Source organism: Andrena cerasifolii, chromosome 1 (assembly GCF_050908995.1).
Source record: "Andrena cerasifolii isolate SP2316 chromosome 1, iyAndCera1_principal, whole genome shotgun sequence".
In the NCBI taxonomy this organism is placed as follows: Eukaryota; Metazoa; Arthropoda; class Insecta; order Hymenoptera; family Andrenidae; genus Andrena; species Andrena cerasifolii.
In genome coordinates, this window is record NC_135118.1 from 19861414 (window position 1) to 19877333 (window position 15920).

Sequence of the window (15920 nt, forward strand, 5' to 3'; positions counted from 1 at the left end):
TGTGTCATTTCGGCGCAAACCTCTGATTGGTCCGCAAAAATTCGAGATTTTCATAAAAAAAATTAAGAAGTCACCGGATTTTTTTTATGAAAGTTTCGAATTTTTACGGACCATATCAGAGGTTTGCGCTAAAAATGGCACATGTTCTACACATCCTGTAATTTTTTCCAAGTCGATTTGAACCTCAATTCGCTCGCAATCAGAAGAAAATGAAGAGAAAAATTTTATCTATATGATTTTAATTTTTTTTTGTCAAAATAGGTATTCTCACAGACTTATGCTTAGGTTCAGGTCGTAACTAGACATCTTTCACATATGTGAATTTTTTTTCAAATCGACTTGTACCTCTGTTCTTTCGCAATCACTGCAAAACGAAGAGGAAATATGATTCCGAGAAAAACGCGTTTAAAGTTTCGAAAGAGGAATTAGTCTACCTGCGTGCGCGCAGAAACGGTTTATGACGCGCTCGACCATTTCGGCTGCCAAATCCTTAATTTTGCGAATCTTAACGTAAACCAAACGGCATTTTACTCGGGAAGGGTGGTACTTTCGAAAAATGCAACAAAATCGAGTTTCTGACTGCCTAGTCCCCTTAAGTCTTTGCACAGTGTTAGAGGCACTGGTGACACAGGCATTGGCAATTTTGTTGGAATAATAATAAACAAATCCTCAATAATGAATTTCACCGCGCTTGCTTCGTTTTAATTGTCCAAGGCTTGTTTCATCTACGATGAAATCTGATCCCATAGGCAGAAAAACTTCAAGTAAACAGATACCAGAGTCTTGCGTAAGAAGTATCACTCCTCCAGGATATAACTCATACAAAATCTTTTTCCTCAGATTTACAGAATCGATTAAAAATGTTTATTCCTCATTCTTCGTTTACATTTACTTACCAGGGAACATCCCGAACCCGGAAATTCAAAAAATTCTGAAATTTCGTGAATATGTAGGGAATTTCTCCCTGATTACAACGCAATTTTTGTTTGCTGCCCAAATTCACTCTAAGGGGGTGTAATTAACCCCTGAAAATCTGGTTATTTCCCGATTTTCTGTTATAACTCGTGAACTGTAAAATAATTTTTTTTACTAAATACTAGATCTAATTAAAAGAAGCAACTTTTGTCTCGAAACTTCTTTCTATCTCTTAAATTTCGCGAGTTATAACGCAAACTCGGAAACTACCCGATTTTCCAGGGGTGAATTTCACCCCCCTAGAGTGAATTTAAGCAGCAAACAAAAATTGTGTTGTAATCAGGAGGAAATCCCTTACAAATTCACAAAGTTTCCGATTTTTTTTTAATTCTCCGTTTCGGGATCTTCCCTCGTTAAGAAATTACCCCTTAGCCCATTGCATAATACCACGATGAACTACGCTCGCATTTGCGAGGGAATCCTACGTGCTTAATTCCTACGATTTTTAGTTGCAATTTTTAGTTTCGCCAAAGGAACCTTACCGAAGATATTTTTGGCTCTTTAACTATTTTATTTCCTAGAATTTCTGTGACATTTCTCGAGCAATAAGCCAGCGCTAATTGTTACTGTACCCACCGCCACAGGCAAAGGAGCTTTTTACGCTGTCCCTGCAATTCCATTATGCACCAGCAGAGTAATTAAAAATCGTTATTCCACGTGCATCGTTTCCTCTTGTTCTCTTCAATCTGATCTCTTCCTTCCCACGCGCTGTAGTTACGTTCCCAGCGACTTGGGGCTGAGATCCAGTGATACAAATCCTTTGTTGCTCGGCACCGCCTTTATTCGCGATTACTCGACGGCTGTTTGCCGCGTGGCCGGCTCGTTAAACAGCGGAATAATACACCGAAGGAAATCGAAGGAAGCCAGCAGATGTTCGCTCGGTCACGTTTCCGTGGGAAACTGGATCGTGGATCTTCCATTGAACCCGGCGCGACCTTAATTCGATCGGTCGTCGCTGAAGGAAAGCGAGTAGTCGCGGCCGTAGTTGCGGCTTAATTAACACTTTATCTGCCGCTCGCACGTGTACACGCGACATCGCGGTTTCGGCTGTGCATACGGGCCTAAGAATTTAAATTATTCCGCGTTCATCGCCTGTAACGCTGTGCACAGGAAGAGCCGCGACCCTAAAGGAACGATGGAGGCGTCTGAACAGATGGGAATTTAAGAATGGATGGACAGTAGGCGTGAGTTTGCTCCGAGAAGTGTTAATTAGTATTCCGATGACTTCGCTACGCTTCAATTTTTTTTACTATGTCACGCGAGCCTGAGGACTGGATGTGGTTTGAAATTCGTCGTCTGTGAAACCGCGCGCCCGAAAAAATTCTCTGCAGATGCGATTAAGAACCAGTGGACAGATGGGGAACCCGGGAGAGATGGGCAGTGGGCGTAAGCTCGCTCCGAAAATTTGTCGAGTGGTATTTCGACGACTTCACGGTCACGATTTCGTACTGGGACGTGTGATAAGAATCCAGTGTTGCTTGAAATTCGTCATCCGTAAAACCGTACGCTCGAAGGATCCCAATTGTATTTATAACACGAGATAAAAGATTTGAGGCACGTGTAGTAGGCGTAAATCAGCTGCGAGACGTGGCGCAGCTGATTCTGTTCCCAGGCATCCGTTGCTCCTTATCTGCTGTCACGTATCTGGGGTTTCAGTGGAAAAATATTCGAGGGAGGGAAAGTTTGCCGCGGTCAGGGATTTGAATGAATCGTTCGTGATTCATGAAAATGACGTGTCCATTTGACGGATCGAGCATCTTTTCAGTGTCTCTCCCTTTATTCCACAAATGTCCCAGTGATATAAAGTCATTGGGGAGACATGGACCTTGATACTTCAGATAAGATTCTGATTCAAAAGACAGCCCTTCGACTCCGGTGCTCTTCGAAATCTCGAGTAATGAAATTTGCAGCTGGGGGCGATGAGTTCCAAGTTGACGAAAGATGACAGGCCCCGATCTTGGCACAGATTCTTGTGTGTCTTCCTCGTTCACCATATCGCTCCTGTGTGCGCGTCGTTTTTAATAGAAACACCTGATAAATCGAATTATCAGCGTTCAAATATAGATTCGATTCGTGTTTATTGATGCATAGTTCGGTTACACCCTTGATATCGCAACGTTGATTATTATTGTTTACACAGGCTTCCACGGCGAAAGGGGATTGTATTGATGAGTCTTTTAATTGTTCTTTTCAGATGGAAATGCACAACAATCCTAATATAAAGAAGAGTTCCATGCGTGGTGACGAAATGACGCTGAAGGAACCTCACAGGTGAATGACCATTTGTTTTGTAACAACTGTTTATTACCACTTCATCGTTGTTTAACTGACAGTAGTTTTTGTCAATGTTTCCTTTTACTCGCTTGTAACTAGGGTTCCTTTTCGAGAATTTCTCGAGAAATTTTATAATTGCTTATTTTTTATTTCGCGAGAAATATTGTTTTTCTCGACGAACTTAAGTCTAGGATAATCGCGAACATATAAATGCATCTACAGTCTGTAATAAATCTTATTAGTAACATTAGGACCTATATGAATTATAATAGAAAATCTCAGTAGAGAAGATTCGACGTTATTGACTGGTGAAGGTGTTCGTAAATTCTTATTTAACAATTTAGAAATTTAGTTATACCTACGGAATTAAGTAACGAGTTTCTTGTGGCTATGAAAGAAAAAATATCGAAAAGAAAAGACAAGACTATTGTATTCCTTATAAAATTTTTGCATAGGTGATCCAGAATCTATAAGACAGGTATGTATAAAACGAAAAAGCAAATTATAAGTAGCTAGACTTTTCGGAAAATATAACAGTAACCATGATTCTCCTGAAAATATTGGAAAACTTACGGATCCTTAAAATGAAGAATTACCATTAAGAAATCAATAATTAGAGTTAGCATTTGCAGAGAGCCTCGAAGAATTTAGTATCAACCACGAAAAGATCAACCACTCAAAACGAAATAAATTTTTCTACAGCTACAGATTTTATGGCAAAAAAAAGAAAAGAAATTGATTAAAAAACTATTTTAACTAATTAAAGTTATTTTAATTAGTTATTATTTTAACTAACTAAACTATTAAAACTAGTTTTGTATTAAATAAAAATAAATTGTATTTAATACCTGTTTTTTTTTCATTTATACAAGTTTTTGCAAATTGGACAGGAATGAACAATTATTAAAATTTTCTTGTGTTTTTGATAAATATTATCATTATTCTAAAAATATAAATTTTCTAATATTTTCTTCAATTTCTCGTGAATTCTCAAGAAGTATGATCTAATTTCTAATATCTCGAGAAAGAAAAAATATCGAGAAATCAGGAACACTACTAGTAACGATACTCAGCTTCGTAACGAGTGACATAATTGAGTACTATACATATTTCATAAGTAATTCATTGGAAGTATAACTGCAATTTAATTATCTGTCACCTGGACGATTAAATAATTCGCTACGTTATGACCTCACGTAACTACAGGTTGTGCAACGTTTATGTTGTTAATTAGAAAGTTATTATCGTAATGCGCCTGCATAATCTTCTACTACCTCGTTAGTCTTCTGTTTCTTATGATTCTTCTTAAATTAGCAAGAAGCCAAGGAGATGGATGGAAAGATTCTACGTTATTAAATTCCTTTTCCTTATAAATTATAAACGATAATATTATGAGAAGAAGTAATGAGAGGATGTGCCGAGGATGTTTGATTTCTCTTGCTAAGTTTGATTTACGAAGCCTCTAGCTCACTTGACTGCACAGTGGAAGAAGACGTACCTACTCAGCCACATTAGAAGTATTCTATTCTAAATCCTTTAAATTCTCTGCTGACCCAATACATAAATTTCCTTCCATCTATTTCTCTCCAAAGTGCATCCACTTATCTTTCTCACTATATTCTCTTCACCTCCATGATAATTTTATTTTCACTACTGAACCTACATTTCAAACTGGGAGCCAAAACGAAGGGAACCGAACGAAAACAACTTTTATTCGATACTTGAACTTACGTAACTTTAGATAAGTATTTCTTAACTTACTTAACTCACGTCAATTTACTCGTAAACCTTATCGCCGCCATGGCGCTTTAAGAAATTAAACACTTCTTCCTTGAGACGCTCACAATTTTTATAAACTCTCCACACTTTTTCCTAAATTTCCTATTTCACCCAAGATATTTGAAACTTTTCTCAAGACTCGTCGAATACATTACAAATATCCTATCTTTAAAACAACCACAGTGGGGAAAATTCGCGATTTTATGGCCAAAACCACAAAAATCAATTTTTCAATTGCACAAAATAAATGCAAATGTTAATTGAAGAACTAATACGAGTATCAAATGCCACCAATTTTACTGTTATAATAATTTCAAGGCATGGATTCAATTCCAGATGGCGCGTAAGATATCTTTTTGTCCTCAAAATAATTGTTTCGGTTTTTAACACGTAATTTATACAATTTTTAAAGTAGTGTTTTAGAAATAACCTTTTCATATAAGAATGAATTTTCAATACATAAAATAGTTATCAATCCCATAATATCCTGCAATGATTTTCATTCCTATTTTACGTTCGACTATTTTCATTCTATAAATGCAATTTTAATTGCTAATAGTTGCTAATCTTGTAATTATATGCAATTTTTTTTTAAACACGATCCAGTGTTTCTTGTCTAACATACGACATAACTGTGACCAAGATTGGTTCACACGTTATACATTACAAACCTTCTTATTCTTTTTTAAACGATTTTATTCAGCTTCGATTCTCTGTTTGATTGTTTGTATTATGTATGTTTGTTTCTCGTCAGAAGCGATAACCCTTCTGCTATGCCCTGCTGCACTGTAACAAAGAAATGCTCTGACAAAGAAAAAAGTGTACAAATATAAATAATAAAAAAATCTTTATCGTTCGTAATTTCTATAAGTACTGTTTCTCGGATAATTTAGTTTCTCAGAAAAATATATTAACTTAAAAATATATTCTCAGAAACTAAATTATTAGTTAATATATTTATATATGATAATTACAACGTAAAAGTGCCGAATTTTATAAATTAAAAATAAGTTTTCAGGTTTTGACACGAGAACCAGTCTCGGTCACAGTTAAGTTCTTCAATTGACATTTGTATTAAATTTGTAAAATTAAAAATTTTCCTTCCTGTAGTTTTGGCCTTAAAATCGCAAAATCTCCCCACCGTGCACCGTAGAAACCTTACAAAAGTATAATTTTCTAAATTCCCTGATTCTCTACCAAGCCATTTAAAAATGTTCACAAGCTTCTTCAAGCTGCATTACTGATACCCTACCTCTGCACCGGGAGATTGCAAAATCCATCTCCGCTCATGATCCAGTCGTGAAACATCTCGCTACCTTGGTAGCCATCTCCATTGATTCTCGGTGCGGCTGCAAGTCTCGCGAGGTTCCTTTTTAGAAAGATTGCGCCTTATCCAGTTCATCGATGCCCGAAATAGTCGTAGGGACAGGCTGGTAGCATTGAACGGACAAATTGCGAAACGCCTTAAGCTTATATACGTGTTCCTGTTTCAATGGCAAGAACGGAGCCAAGACGTGACGTGGAGCTGTTGGCACCCACCGATATTCCTTCGATCTAGCATCGAGGCATAAAACTTCCACGGCATTCGATTCGGGTTTCGCCCGCTAATCCGTCTTTCATAAGGTCGGCACGGCAATTACACGGAAAGTGCGGTTGCAAAGGAATCGAGGCTGCTCCCTCCGCCTCTATCCGCGCGGATCTCGTTACGTAATCCACATTCTCATCTGCAAAGGATTTATAAACACCGGCAAGCTGCACGGAAACCAGACGTACTATTAATTAATAAGTTACTGCATGCATCCTTCAGAAATAACAGTCTTGCTTACCGTTGCTGTGGCAAGCATCAATTTGCATAACTGACAACAGTACCTACCGATTCGAACATTGTAGCATTAATTGTTCACAAGAAGACGTTTCCGATACGAAAATTTCAATGAAACTTCGCGTGAATGTAGAGCATATTGGAGGATCCAAGAAGCAATTTCCTTTTCAGTCGAAATTCAGTTTGAACGGGCGAAATCCACCCTTAAAGTTGTCGCGTTCTTTAACTTGCTTCATTTATGGTTCGATTGTTCGAGACTACCTTGATAATTAAACTGATTACTAGGCAAATCTGTAGAACACTGGTATTCTTCTGTACTTTTCTGTTGCTTCGTTTTGGAGGGAAGATCCCCAACCCCGAAATTCGAAAAATTATGAAACTTTGGGGATTTGTAGCGGGTATATAGGGATGTGTTTCATAATTTTCTTTGCTCCCCAAATTCACTCTGAGAGGGCGGAATTGACCTCTGTGGTAGAAATGACTTTCTAAGGGTAGCAACGAAGCTCGATCCAGGACAGTTCTGGGGTAAGGACTCAGCGGTCTCCAGAAGGCATAGCCTTCCCCACTCCGTGGCCAGATCCTCCGGGGACAGAGTCCCTATTCTTTGGCAATACGGCGTCAGGCCGTTAGTCATAACGAAACTCTCTCTCTACAATTAAATAAGCAATCCTTCGACACCCGATAGTTGAAAGACCCAAAGTGGTCGCCAGCCATCGCCCGTCGCACAGTGGTTCGAGCATACTACATGCTAGCTGGACAAAATTATTTTTTCGCGGTATTGGGTTTATACGGGGTTCAAATTGTTAGAAACAAACCTGATTCGTACCACAGTTTATTATTTCACTAAAAATATCAATGAAATAAAAATATGACTAATTCAATAAAGGAAAAAGAACAAAACGACAGTATTGTACTTTAACTATAATTATCAGTTGCAACATTATGTTTATTCCTGTAATTTCTGAGTTTTCTGTGGAGTTTTAAAAAAATCTCGAGCCACAGTTGACTCACCTAACATAAAGTGGCTATTAAAACAGTGTTTTGCTATATGTTCCACGTCGTTCCACGCAACAGGGGTTGAATGTACGGAAAGTGTAGACTTTCTAGTTTTTTTAATCACACGATCGATCTGCAAAAATTTGCAAAACTATATTTTGTGAATTTTTTTCGAGTGCGACGCTCGGCAGAAGAGATAGCACTGTTGTTATATTTCAGACTCTATAATGTAATGTGATGTAATTAACAAGAAATTAATAGTTATAAGGCACACTTATAATTATAGTTAATCTATAATACGTATAGCGTCTGAAATACTGTGCTATCTGTCCTGCCGAGCGTCGTACTCGAAAACAATTCACAAAATATAGTTTTGCAAATTTCTGCAGATCGATCGTGTGATTAAAAAAAACTAGAAACTCTCTACTTTCCGTACATTTAACCCTTGTAGCGTGGAACGACGTGGAACATGTAGCAAAACACTGTTTTAATAGCCATTTTATGTTAGGTGAGTCAGCTGTGGCTCGAAATTTTTTTTAAAATTCCATACAAAACTTAGGAATAATCATAATGTTATAACTGATAATTACAGTTAAAGCACAATATCTACTGTCGTTTTGTTCTTTTTCCTTCAGTGAATTAGTCATATTTTTATTTTATTGATACTTTTGGTGTAATAATAAACTGTGATACAATGTGAACCCCATATAAACCCAATACCGCGAAAAAATAATTTTGACTGTTTAGTCTCATGCACCCCCATTCAGGAACACACGCAGCCTAAGTCCCAGTCGTAAACCATCGAAGGCAGGACAGCGTGGGGCCATCCGCCCTCGATTCTACCCTTAAAATTCGTGATGCTAACATCTGAGAATCCGTCTATTTCCCGACTTTGTGCTATGCCTCACGAACTGTAAGTCACCAAATGACAGTCTTAATTAAAAGAAGTAACTTTCGCCCGAAAACTTTTTTCCTATCTCTTACAGTTCACGAGTTAATTCCCAAAACAGCCTGACTCTCAGGGGTGAATTTCTCTCCCTTAGAGCGAATTTGGGCAGCAAACAAAAATCGCGTAAAGCCTACCTATATATCCTCTGCATATCCCCAAAGTTTCATAATTTTTCTTAAATTTTCGAGCTGCGGATCTTCCCTTGTTAGTGCTTTGCAGAATAAGCAGCCCGCAGCGGATAGTTTATTATCTTGGTGACTATTTAGGAGCTCCGAATGGTTTCTGGAAGTGCGCACTTATATCGCGGGGTAGCGGTTAGTAATTTGTACGTGGAAATGACGAAATTAGTTTAATTATAGTGTACGCTCTCATCGAGTACCGTTGCTTGTTACGTGGCGCGGGCTTCGAAAGGGAAATCGAGGCACGCCGGTCAAAGAATTATAAATAACGCGCGATAAATTCGACGTGGTTCGTGTCGCCGTTGCTGCCCGGGAAGGGAAGTCTGAAACACATTGTTCGGGAGTAAAGCAACCTTTCTGACGTGCACAGAGGGGGCTTCACCTTGGTACGTTTGTTCGCCCGTGCAGGACGCAGGATACTTGAAATGTAGAACGGATTAGACTGTCACTTTCACCTGCTTGAATCATTCTCATGACCCACGCATTCCATTTGGCGAGTACCAACTACCCGTGCAAATTCTTATCTCTCCATCGAATTTCGGTATCGTTCCCGCCGAGTGGAGAGACTCTCGCAACGCAATTGGAAATCGATCAATATTTCTTGCGTGATACAATGCACAGTGACTCGTAAGTTGCTTCGTAGGAATTAAAAGAAAAGTAATGAAAACCGCAATGGATCCATGGTTTTCATACTTGAGTTTCGTGTTCTGCATGGTCGGACGCGGGTGGTCTTTCAAATTCTCATTCTGCTTTTTTAATTCGATCGTCCACTATTCGGCGATTTTAATGTGATTTCGCAAAGCAATTTTGATACGTCAAGCGCTGCTCGATCTTTCCTATGATCCAAGTAAAAGTGTAGGCAGCCGGGTTGAAGTAGACCGCCAGTGTTGCGTTCGCGGAACAGGGAGAATGTAGAAATGGAGTGCGCGGTAATCGGAAGCACTGCCAGCAACTGGTTCGAGGTTCATGGGAAAAGTCAGACGTAACTTTATACAGAAGTAGGCACGTCTGGCGGCGCATTCTAGTTGCACTTGTTGCGCGGCTGATGTCGAGGAACAAATCTTCGTTTGTTTATATTTCAGCTCCACTTTAGCGCCGAGCCTTCCTGCTATCCCTTTCTGGCATAAGGCAGGCGACATAGGGCGGCATAAACGCGATGTCGTGATTAGTGTTCCTGTTTTTGTTCGATATTTTTTGTTTGTTGAGAAATCAGAGATGAGATCGTATTTCTTGAGAATTCTCGAGGATTCTCGAGAAATTGAAAAAAATATTGAAAAAATTATAGCTTTGGAATAATGTTGATATTGTTTAGCAAAAACACAAGAAAACTTTAGCTGAATTATTATTCCTGTCTAATTTATACAAAACTCGTGTAAATGAAAAAATAGATATTAAATGTAATTGGTAAATTTATTTATTTAATGCAGAATTTGTACAAAGCGAAACATTACTTTTTGGTTTTAAAATTTATTTTTAAATAGCACAATGCGTCTAATGTAGCGTCAGCGAATCTATTTCTTTTTTGTGACAATATTTGTTACTGTTTTATGGGTGTTAAATGAAAAAATGCGTCTTTTGATCATTTTGGAAGAAATTCTGGATCGTGCAAAAATTTTATACGGGATACAATAGTCTTATCTCCTCTTTTCTATGTTTCTTCTTTAATAGCCACACGAAACTCATTAGATACTTAATTCAGCATACAATTTTTCTAAATTTTTAAATAAGAATTTAAGAGCACCTTCAGCAGTTAATAATATCGAATCTTCTGCACTGTGATTTTTTATTGGAATTCATATAGGCTCTAATGTTATTAAATCGATGTATTATAAATTGTAGATGTGCTTATACGTTCGTGATTAACTAGTAATACATTCATTTACGAAAATAAATTAGATTTATAATATTTTTCCTAGACTTAAGTTTCTCGATAAATTATAGTATTTCTCGAGAAAGAAGAAATTAGCAATTATGGTATTTCTCGAGAAATAAGAAATTAGCAATTATAAAATTTCTCGAGAAATTCTGGAGAAAGAACACTAGTCACGACACTTGGCGTTTCAGATCGACGTTTCGACGATTGTACCATCGTACTATCGTATTCTTTTTCAATCGCGATCACACTATTACATATTACCAAAGAAATTCTTTTGATTTCGGTGCTATATCGGCTTCGATATAATTTCGCTAACATGATACCGGTTTTTAAATCTCTGCCTACAAATATCTTGAAAATTGTGATAATATAGGAAGACCGAAAAGATTACCGGTAAACATAGGTAAATATACCGATATTTTCACATAGCTGTATGATCTCATACCCGTATTTTCGTATTTCGGTTTCTATAAGGGTCACGAAGATACAACCGAAAAATACGGGTATACCAGTACTTTACGTACCGGTAGTAGTTCCTGGTTGCGCCCAGCGTCGGCTTTCAGTTACGAAGATGCGTTCGATAATTAGAAACGTCATTAATTCCCGCCCGCCGTATCTCGTGATCCGCAGACTTTATGCTTGTCTTTGGGATTAACTGAGAGATACTCGCTTCGTGATATTGCACTTTAATTGTGTACAGTAATTCACTGATACCGCACCATTCGAAACGTTCGAGGTGCCTTTTCAGATTACTATTTACATTCCCATTTAAATCGATGGTTAATTGACAGAGAAAAATATTTTAAACAGTTCTCCGCTATTGTTTAGTATTATTCTGAAGCATTGCACATTACCGTCGTTAATGAAACAGGACGATTAGATACAATAATTAATTATGTCGAGAATTATGCAAGCAAGAGTGAAGGTGGTCATGAAAGGTAGTGTACAAGGTATCCCTTAAAACAATGATTACCTTCGGTTGGATCGACGTGTTCTTTCCATTAGCGTTAAGAAAAGAATTCCACGCAGAAAAGCAGCAGTTATCTTCACAAATTCGATAGGAAGCATAACTTTAAAAACAAACTGTTTGTTACGTCACATTATCATCCTCTTCGACCCATCCTTTTTTACGGACACCTTTCTTTTCTGGCTTTGCTCCAATAAAAGATGACCTCTTTCCAGTGGACGACCTCGTACCTACAGAAATGATATTTCCTAACATAAGTTCTTTTATAAGGAGCTACACACACCTAGGACTGGAAAAAGTAGGGTGAATTTCGACCATTTTTTTTGTTCATAGAAAATTTTTTTTTTTCAACACCTGCATGAAAATGAGTCCTTTTTTACACCTACTGAGCGGGAGCAAAATGATCAATTTGCAGACGTATCGCGTTTTCTACTTGTCTCCCAAGGTCGAGAATCGCTGATTTCGGGAAGTTTAAAAATCGACCTTTACTATTCTTTTTACTATTCCAACCAAATACATTTCTTTTCAAAACGACGAAACGCGTCAGTTAGCAAACTAATCCTTCTAGCTTCAGAAAAAAACTCAAGTTGTTTGGACCAATTCTAAAAAAGTTATGCGATTTTAAAAACTGTCCGAATATTTATGCAAATCACTGTATGTAGCCCTTTAACCCTGGAGCGCCGGTGAACTCAGTTCACCAATCCGCGTATTTCTTTGTTCACGTCTCGGGAAGAAAAAACATTCTTGGGTACATTGCTATTATTTTCCCATCACATTTAATCGAAAGTTACTAATATCGACAGAAAACCCGTTTCTGAAGCGTATACTTTATATACAAGGAGACTAAAATGATTATTTTCAACTGGTTCACTGGGTTCACCACGCGCCTGGCCGTGTACCTCTCACTGGCGCGCCCGCCCGGGGGTTAAATAAAATAAGGACCTTCGCAGCGATCATTTTTGGAGCTGAATAGCTTGGCCTGTACAATAATTACCTATTTTCGAATCAAAAGCTTTCCATACAACACGATTTCCTTTCTCGCGATGGAGGAAGAAATTATTCCGGGTTCATAGAACATGTGGAGCGCTTGGAATGTTTGAAACCTACGACGAGATAGTAATATCGGTACTCTGCAATATTAATAAATATCTGTTCCACAGAAATGGCAGCACGTACGGAGCCTTCCAGTCGAAGGACCCCATTCTGGCTGTCGAAAAGGGCAACGATTCGGAGAACGGAACCAACGAACATGGGATTTCCGTGAACCACCCAACCTCGTAAGTTCCATTACCTCGAGAGTCCAATTTTCCTGCTAGCAAACCAGCGCGACGGTGACCACCTCGCGCGCACCAAAATTTATGTACAACGTCATTCGTTCTTGTCATCATATTTTCCTTGGAAACGCCACTTAAATACCAGCGTACGCGTATAAATTTCAAGCGCGCGTTACTACAGCGATCTACACCGAGGGCATTAATAAATCTCCGGCGCTCTTTGTAGAAAATCATACCTAAATGAATGCAACGACCGCCGAGATTCGCATGTTCATTTCACTTCCAGGAGCACTGCTCGGGACGACCCTTCCCGCCCGTTTTATTTTCTAAAAATTTTTACAGCGACCTCTTCGAGGCGAATTTCTAGCAACGAGAGTATTCAACAAGCTGGACGTTGCTGGAATATTTTAAACGAAGAATGCGTTTCGTTATCCTCGTGTGTGCACGGATGCGTTGCCGCAGCCGCAAGGATGGGTTTCCCTTTGCGGTTTCGTCCGCCTACGGTTACTTTCCGTTCCCCGCGAGTATTTTCTTTTCACCTTTTTCTACGGTACACCTTTGACGCGTATGATACAGCTGCATCGCGGCATACGAGGCCGTCCGAGTGATTCTTTTACTTTTCATGGCAGACGGGGGTGATCCGATTAAACTCCTCGCCCAGCTCTCTCTGTGTTTAATATCGTTTAGTGTTTGCTTTCTGATTGCGACTAAAGCCGTAGTTCCATTCCTCAGACCGGTGTCTTCGATACGTAGAAACTGAATGCTCAGCCGTGGCTCATGCTTCCCAGAATGTTTATTGCAATTCGCAGCGATTCATCGTTGCGTTTCGGGCTGAGTAGCTTCGCGAAAATAGACGTCCGAGGCATCGCGGTTGATTCGAAAGTGTCGAACGACGTTTACCATCGAACTATGCCCCCAGTGCTCTGCCGATTTAGAGTAACGGTGCGTTGCAAAGTAACGGAGATGGAAAGTAGCGTTTTCTTAATTGGACAGTTCTCTTGCAGAGTGCCTTTGTGAAAAGGTATTTGGCCCCGAAGTGTGTTTACTGTTTATCCTTTCGGCACCGCAACCATTGCAACGTGTCATGCCAAAATCCTAGCAGGTGCGAGGGACATTTCGTCATGCCTCTCGAGCGGTTTGTCCATTCACTCGATAATTTAACGAATTCTTGCTTTTACTCGCTCCTTTAATTAAACGCATCAAGATGATACTTCGAATCAGTACAACCACAGTTTTAAGCGATACCTCGAAGCAGTGGCGCACTCAGGATTTAATCTTGGGGGAAGTTGAGATGAATGGGCAAAAATATTTTTACTGCGAATATAATAAAGTTTATTAGGTGATTGTGAAAATTTATTTAAAGAATAAACTCCAGTTTTCCTTTCTTTTTGCAAAGCCCCTTCTTTGGGGGTGTCAGAGCCCCTTGGTCTTCCTTTGGTTGCGCCATTGCCTCGAAGTATTGTACAGTTAACCCTGCTATAACGCGATTGATTCGTATCGCGTTATAAGAAACTCAGAATTACATAGTTAAAAATTATATTAATTTGAACCGCGTCATATGGAAACCGCATTGTTAGAGTACCGCGTTATAGGCAGGAGGGCTGTCGCAATTTTTTTATTCGCGTTATGTGGAAACCGCGTTACAGGAGGATTTACTGTATTCTAAAGAAGAGTCGCTAGGAATTGGTCACGTTTCGGTGAATCCCTTCGTTCTTCCTTACTTGTTTGAAACAGCAGGGTAATTCGCCGGGCAACGCATCAGCTCTGTGAAACTGTCGCTCGTCATTGCGACAGTTAAATCACACCCATGCAGATCTAGATCTCCCCGCCAGCGTAATTGCCACGAGTAATTAAAGTGCATTACACGAGGCCTTGTGGCATCGTGCGTCACCGTACCCTTCGAGACGATGTTCTTGACCTCGCGTCCCGTTCACCGGGGGGACATTTAAGGCAGCGAAGGATTGGACGATGTCGTGCTTTTCTTAAAGGATACCATCGTGGAGATAGTAGTAGAACACTGAATAACTATTGGATTCAACTTTGAATTGTCTGCTGGTGGTTCCTTAAGGGGGTATTCCACCTAAAAATTCGATTTTTTTTATTTTCTAATAGTTTAGGGCTTCGAAATTATGTCCATGAAATGTTGAGATGAAATTCGTAGAACTCCCAGAGTTATAGGGGCTTAAGGCCGCAGCGTGGCACGTAATCGTTCCCTCGACTCTTGTGTCTAAAGAGGCTATGACTGCCAGCAGAGTAGAGAGAGCTACCCAACATGATTTTTTTTAAGCTGAGAAAGGTTTCCTCTACGGTCCTGGTATAGCAGATTAGGGATAAGTTACAGAAATTTGCCGTTATCTTAATTAAAAACTTTAAACGCGTTTTTGTCGAAACAATTTTTTTAAATCGGGCGCACATTTTTCTCAAAAACTACTGGGCCGATTGAGCTGAAATTTTACACACATTCAAAGTGAACGTATACCTATATCCCGAACTAGAATTATATCAATAGTTTTGATACAACCTCCCCCACACCTCGTTTTAGCTCAAGAAAAGTCGAAAAGTCATATATAAATTTTTAAACAGCTGCGATTTCGGTAACAATGTCCGGACTTGGTTACATCTAGTTCGGGCGATAACTACACTCGTATAGTTTAAAAAAATCTTTGGTACTTTCGTTTCAGATGACTAGGACGGCCGCAATTCGTGCGCCCGATGGGGCCGGTTTGTGATGACATGACCTGCGCTTCGGCTTGTAACTTGTACAAATTTCAATACAATGCATTAAAAAAATTTGTGTTCATAGTTCAAACACTACGAAATATGTGTGCA

The 15920-nt window shown here is 39.1% G+C and overlaps 1 protein-coding gene across 4 annotated transcripts in view; it reads left to right on the forward strand.

Annotated features, from left to right (window-relative positions):
• LOC143369315 (proton-coupled amino acid transporter 2) overlaps window positions 1-15920 on the forward strand; it is a 52251-nt gene that overhangs the window by 22860 nt on the left and 13471 nt on the right. For all 4 annotated transcript variants that reach the window (XM_076813102.1, XM_076813120.1, XM_076813112.1 and 1 more), the window contains 2 exons: window positions 3170-3246; window positions 12978-13094. In XM_076813102.1, coding sequence (XP_076669217.1) covers window positions 3170-3246; window positions 12978-13094 — 194 coding nt within the window. The remainder of the gene's footprint in view (window positions 1-3169; window positions 3247-12977; window positions 13095-15920) is intronic.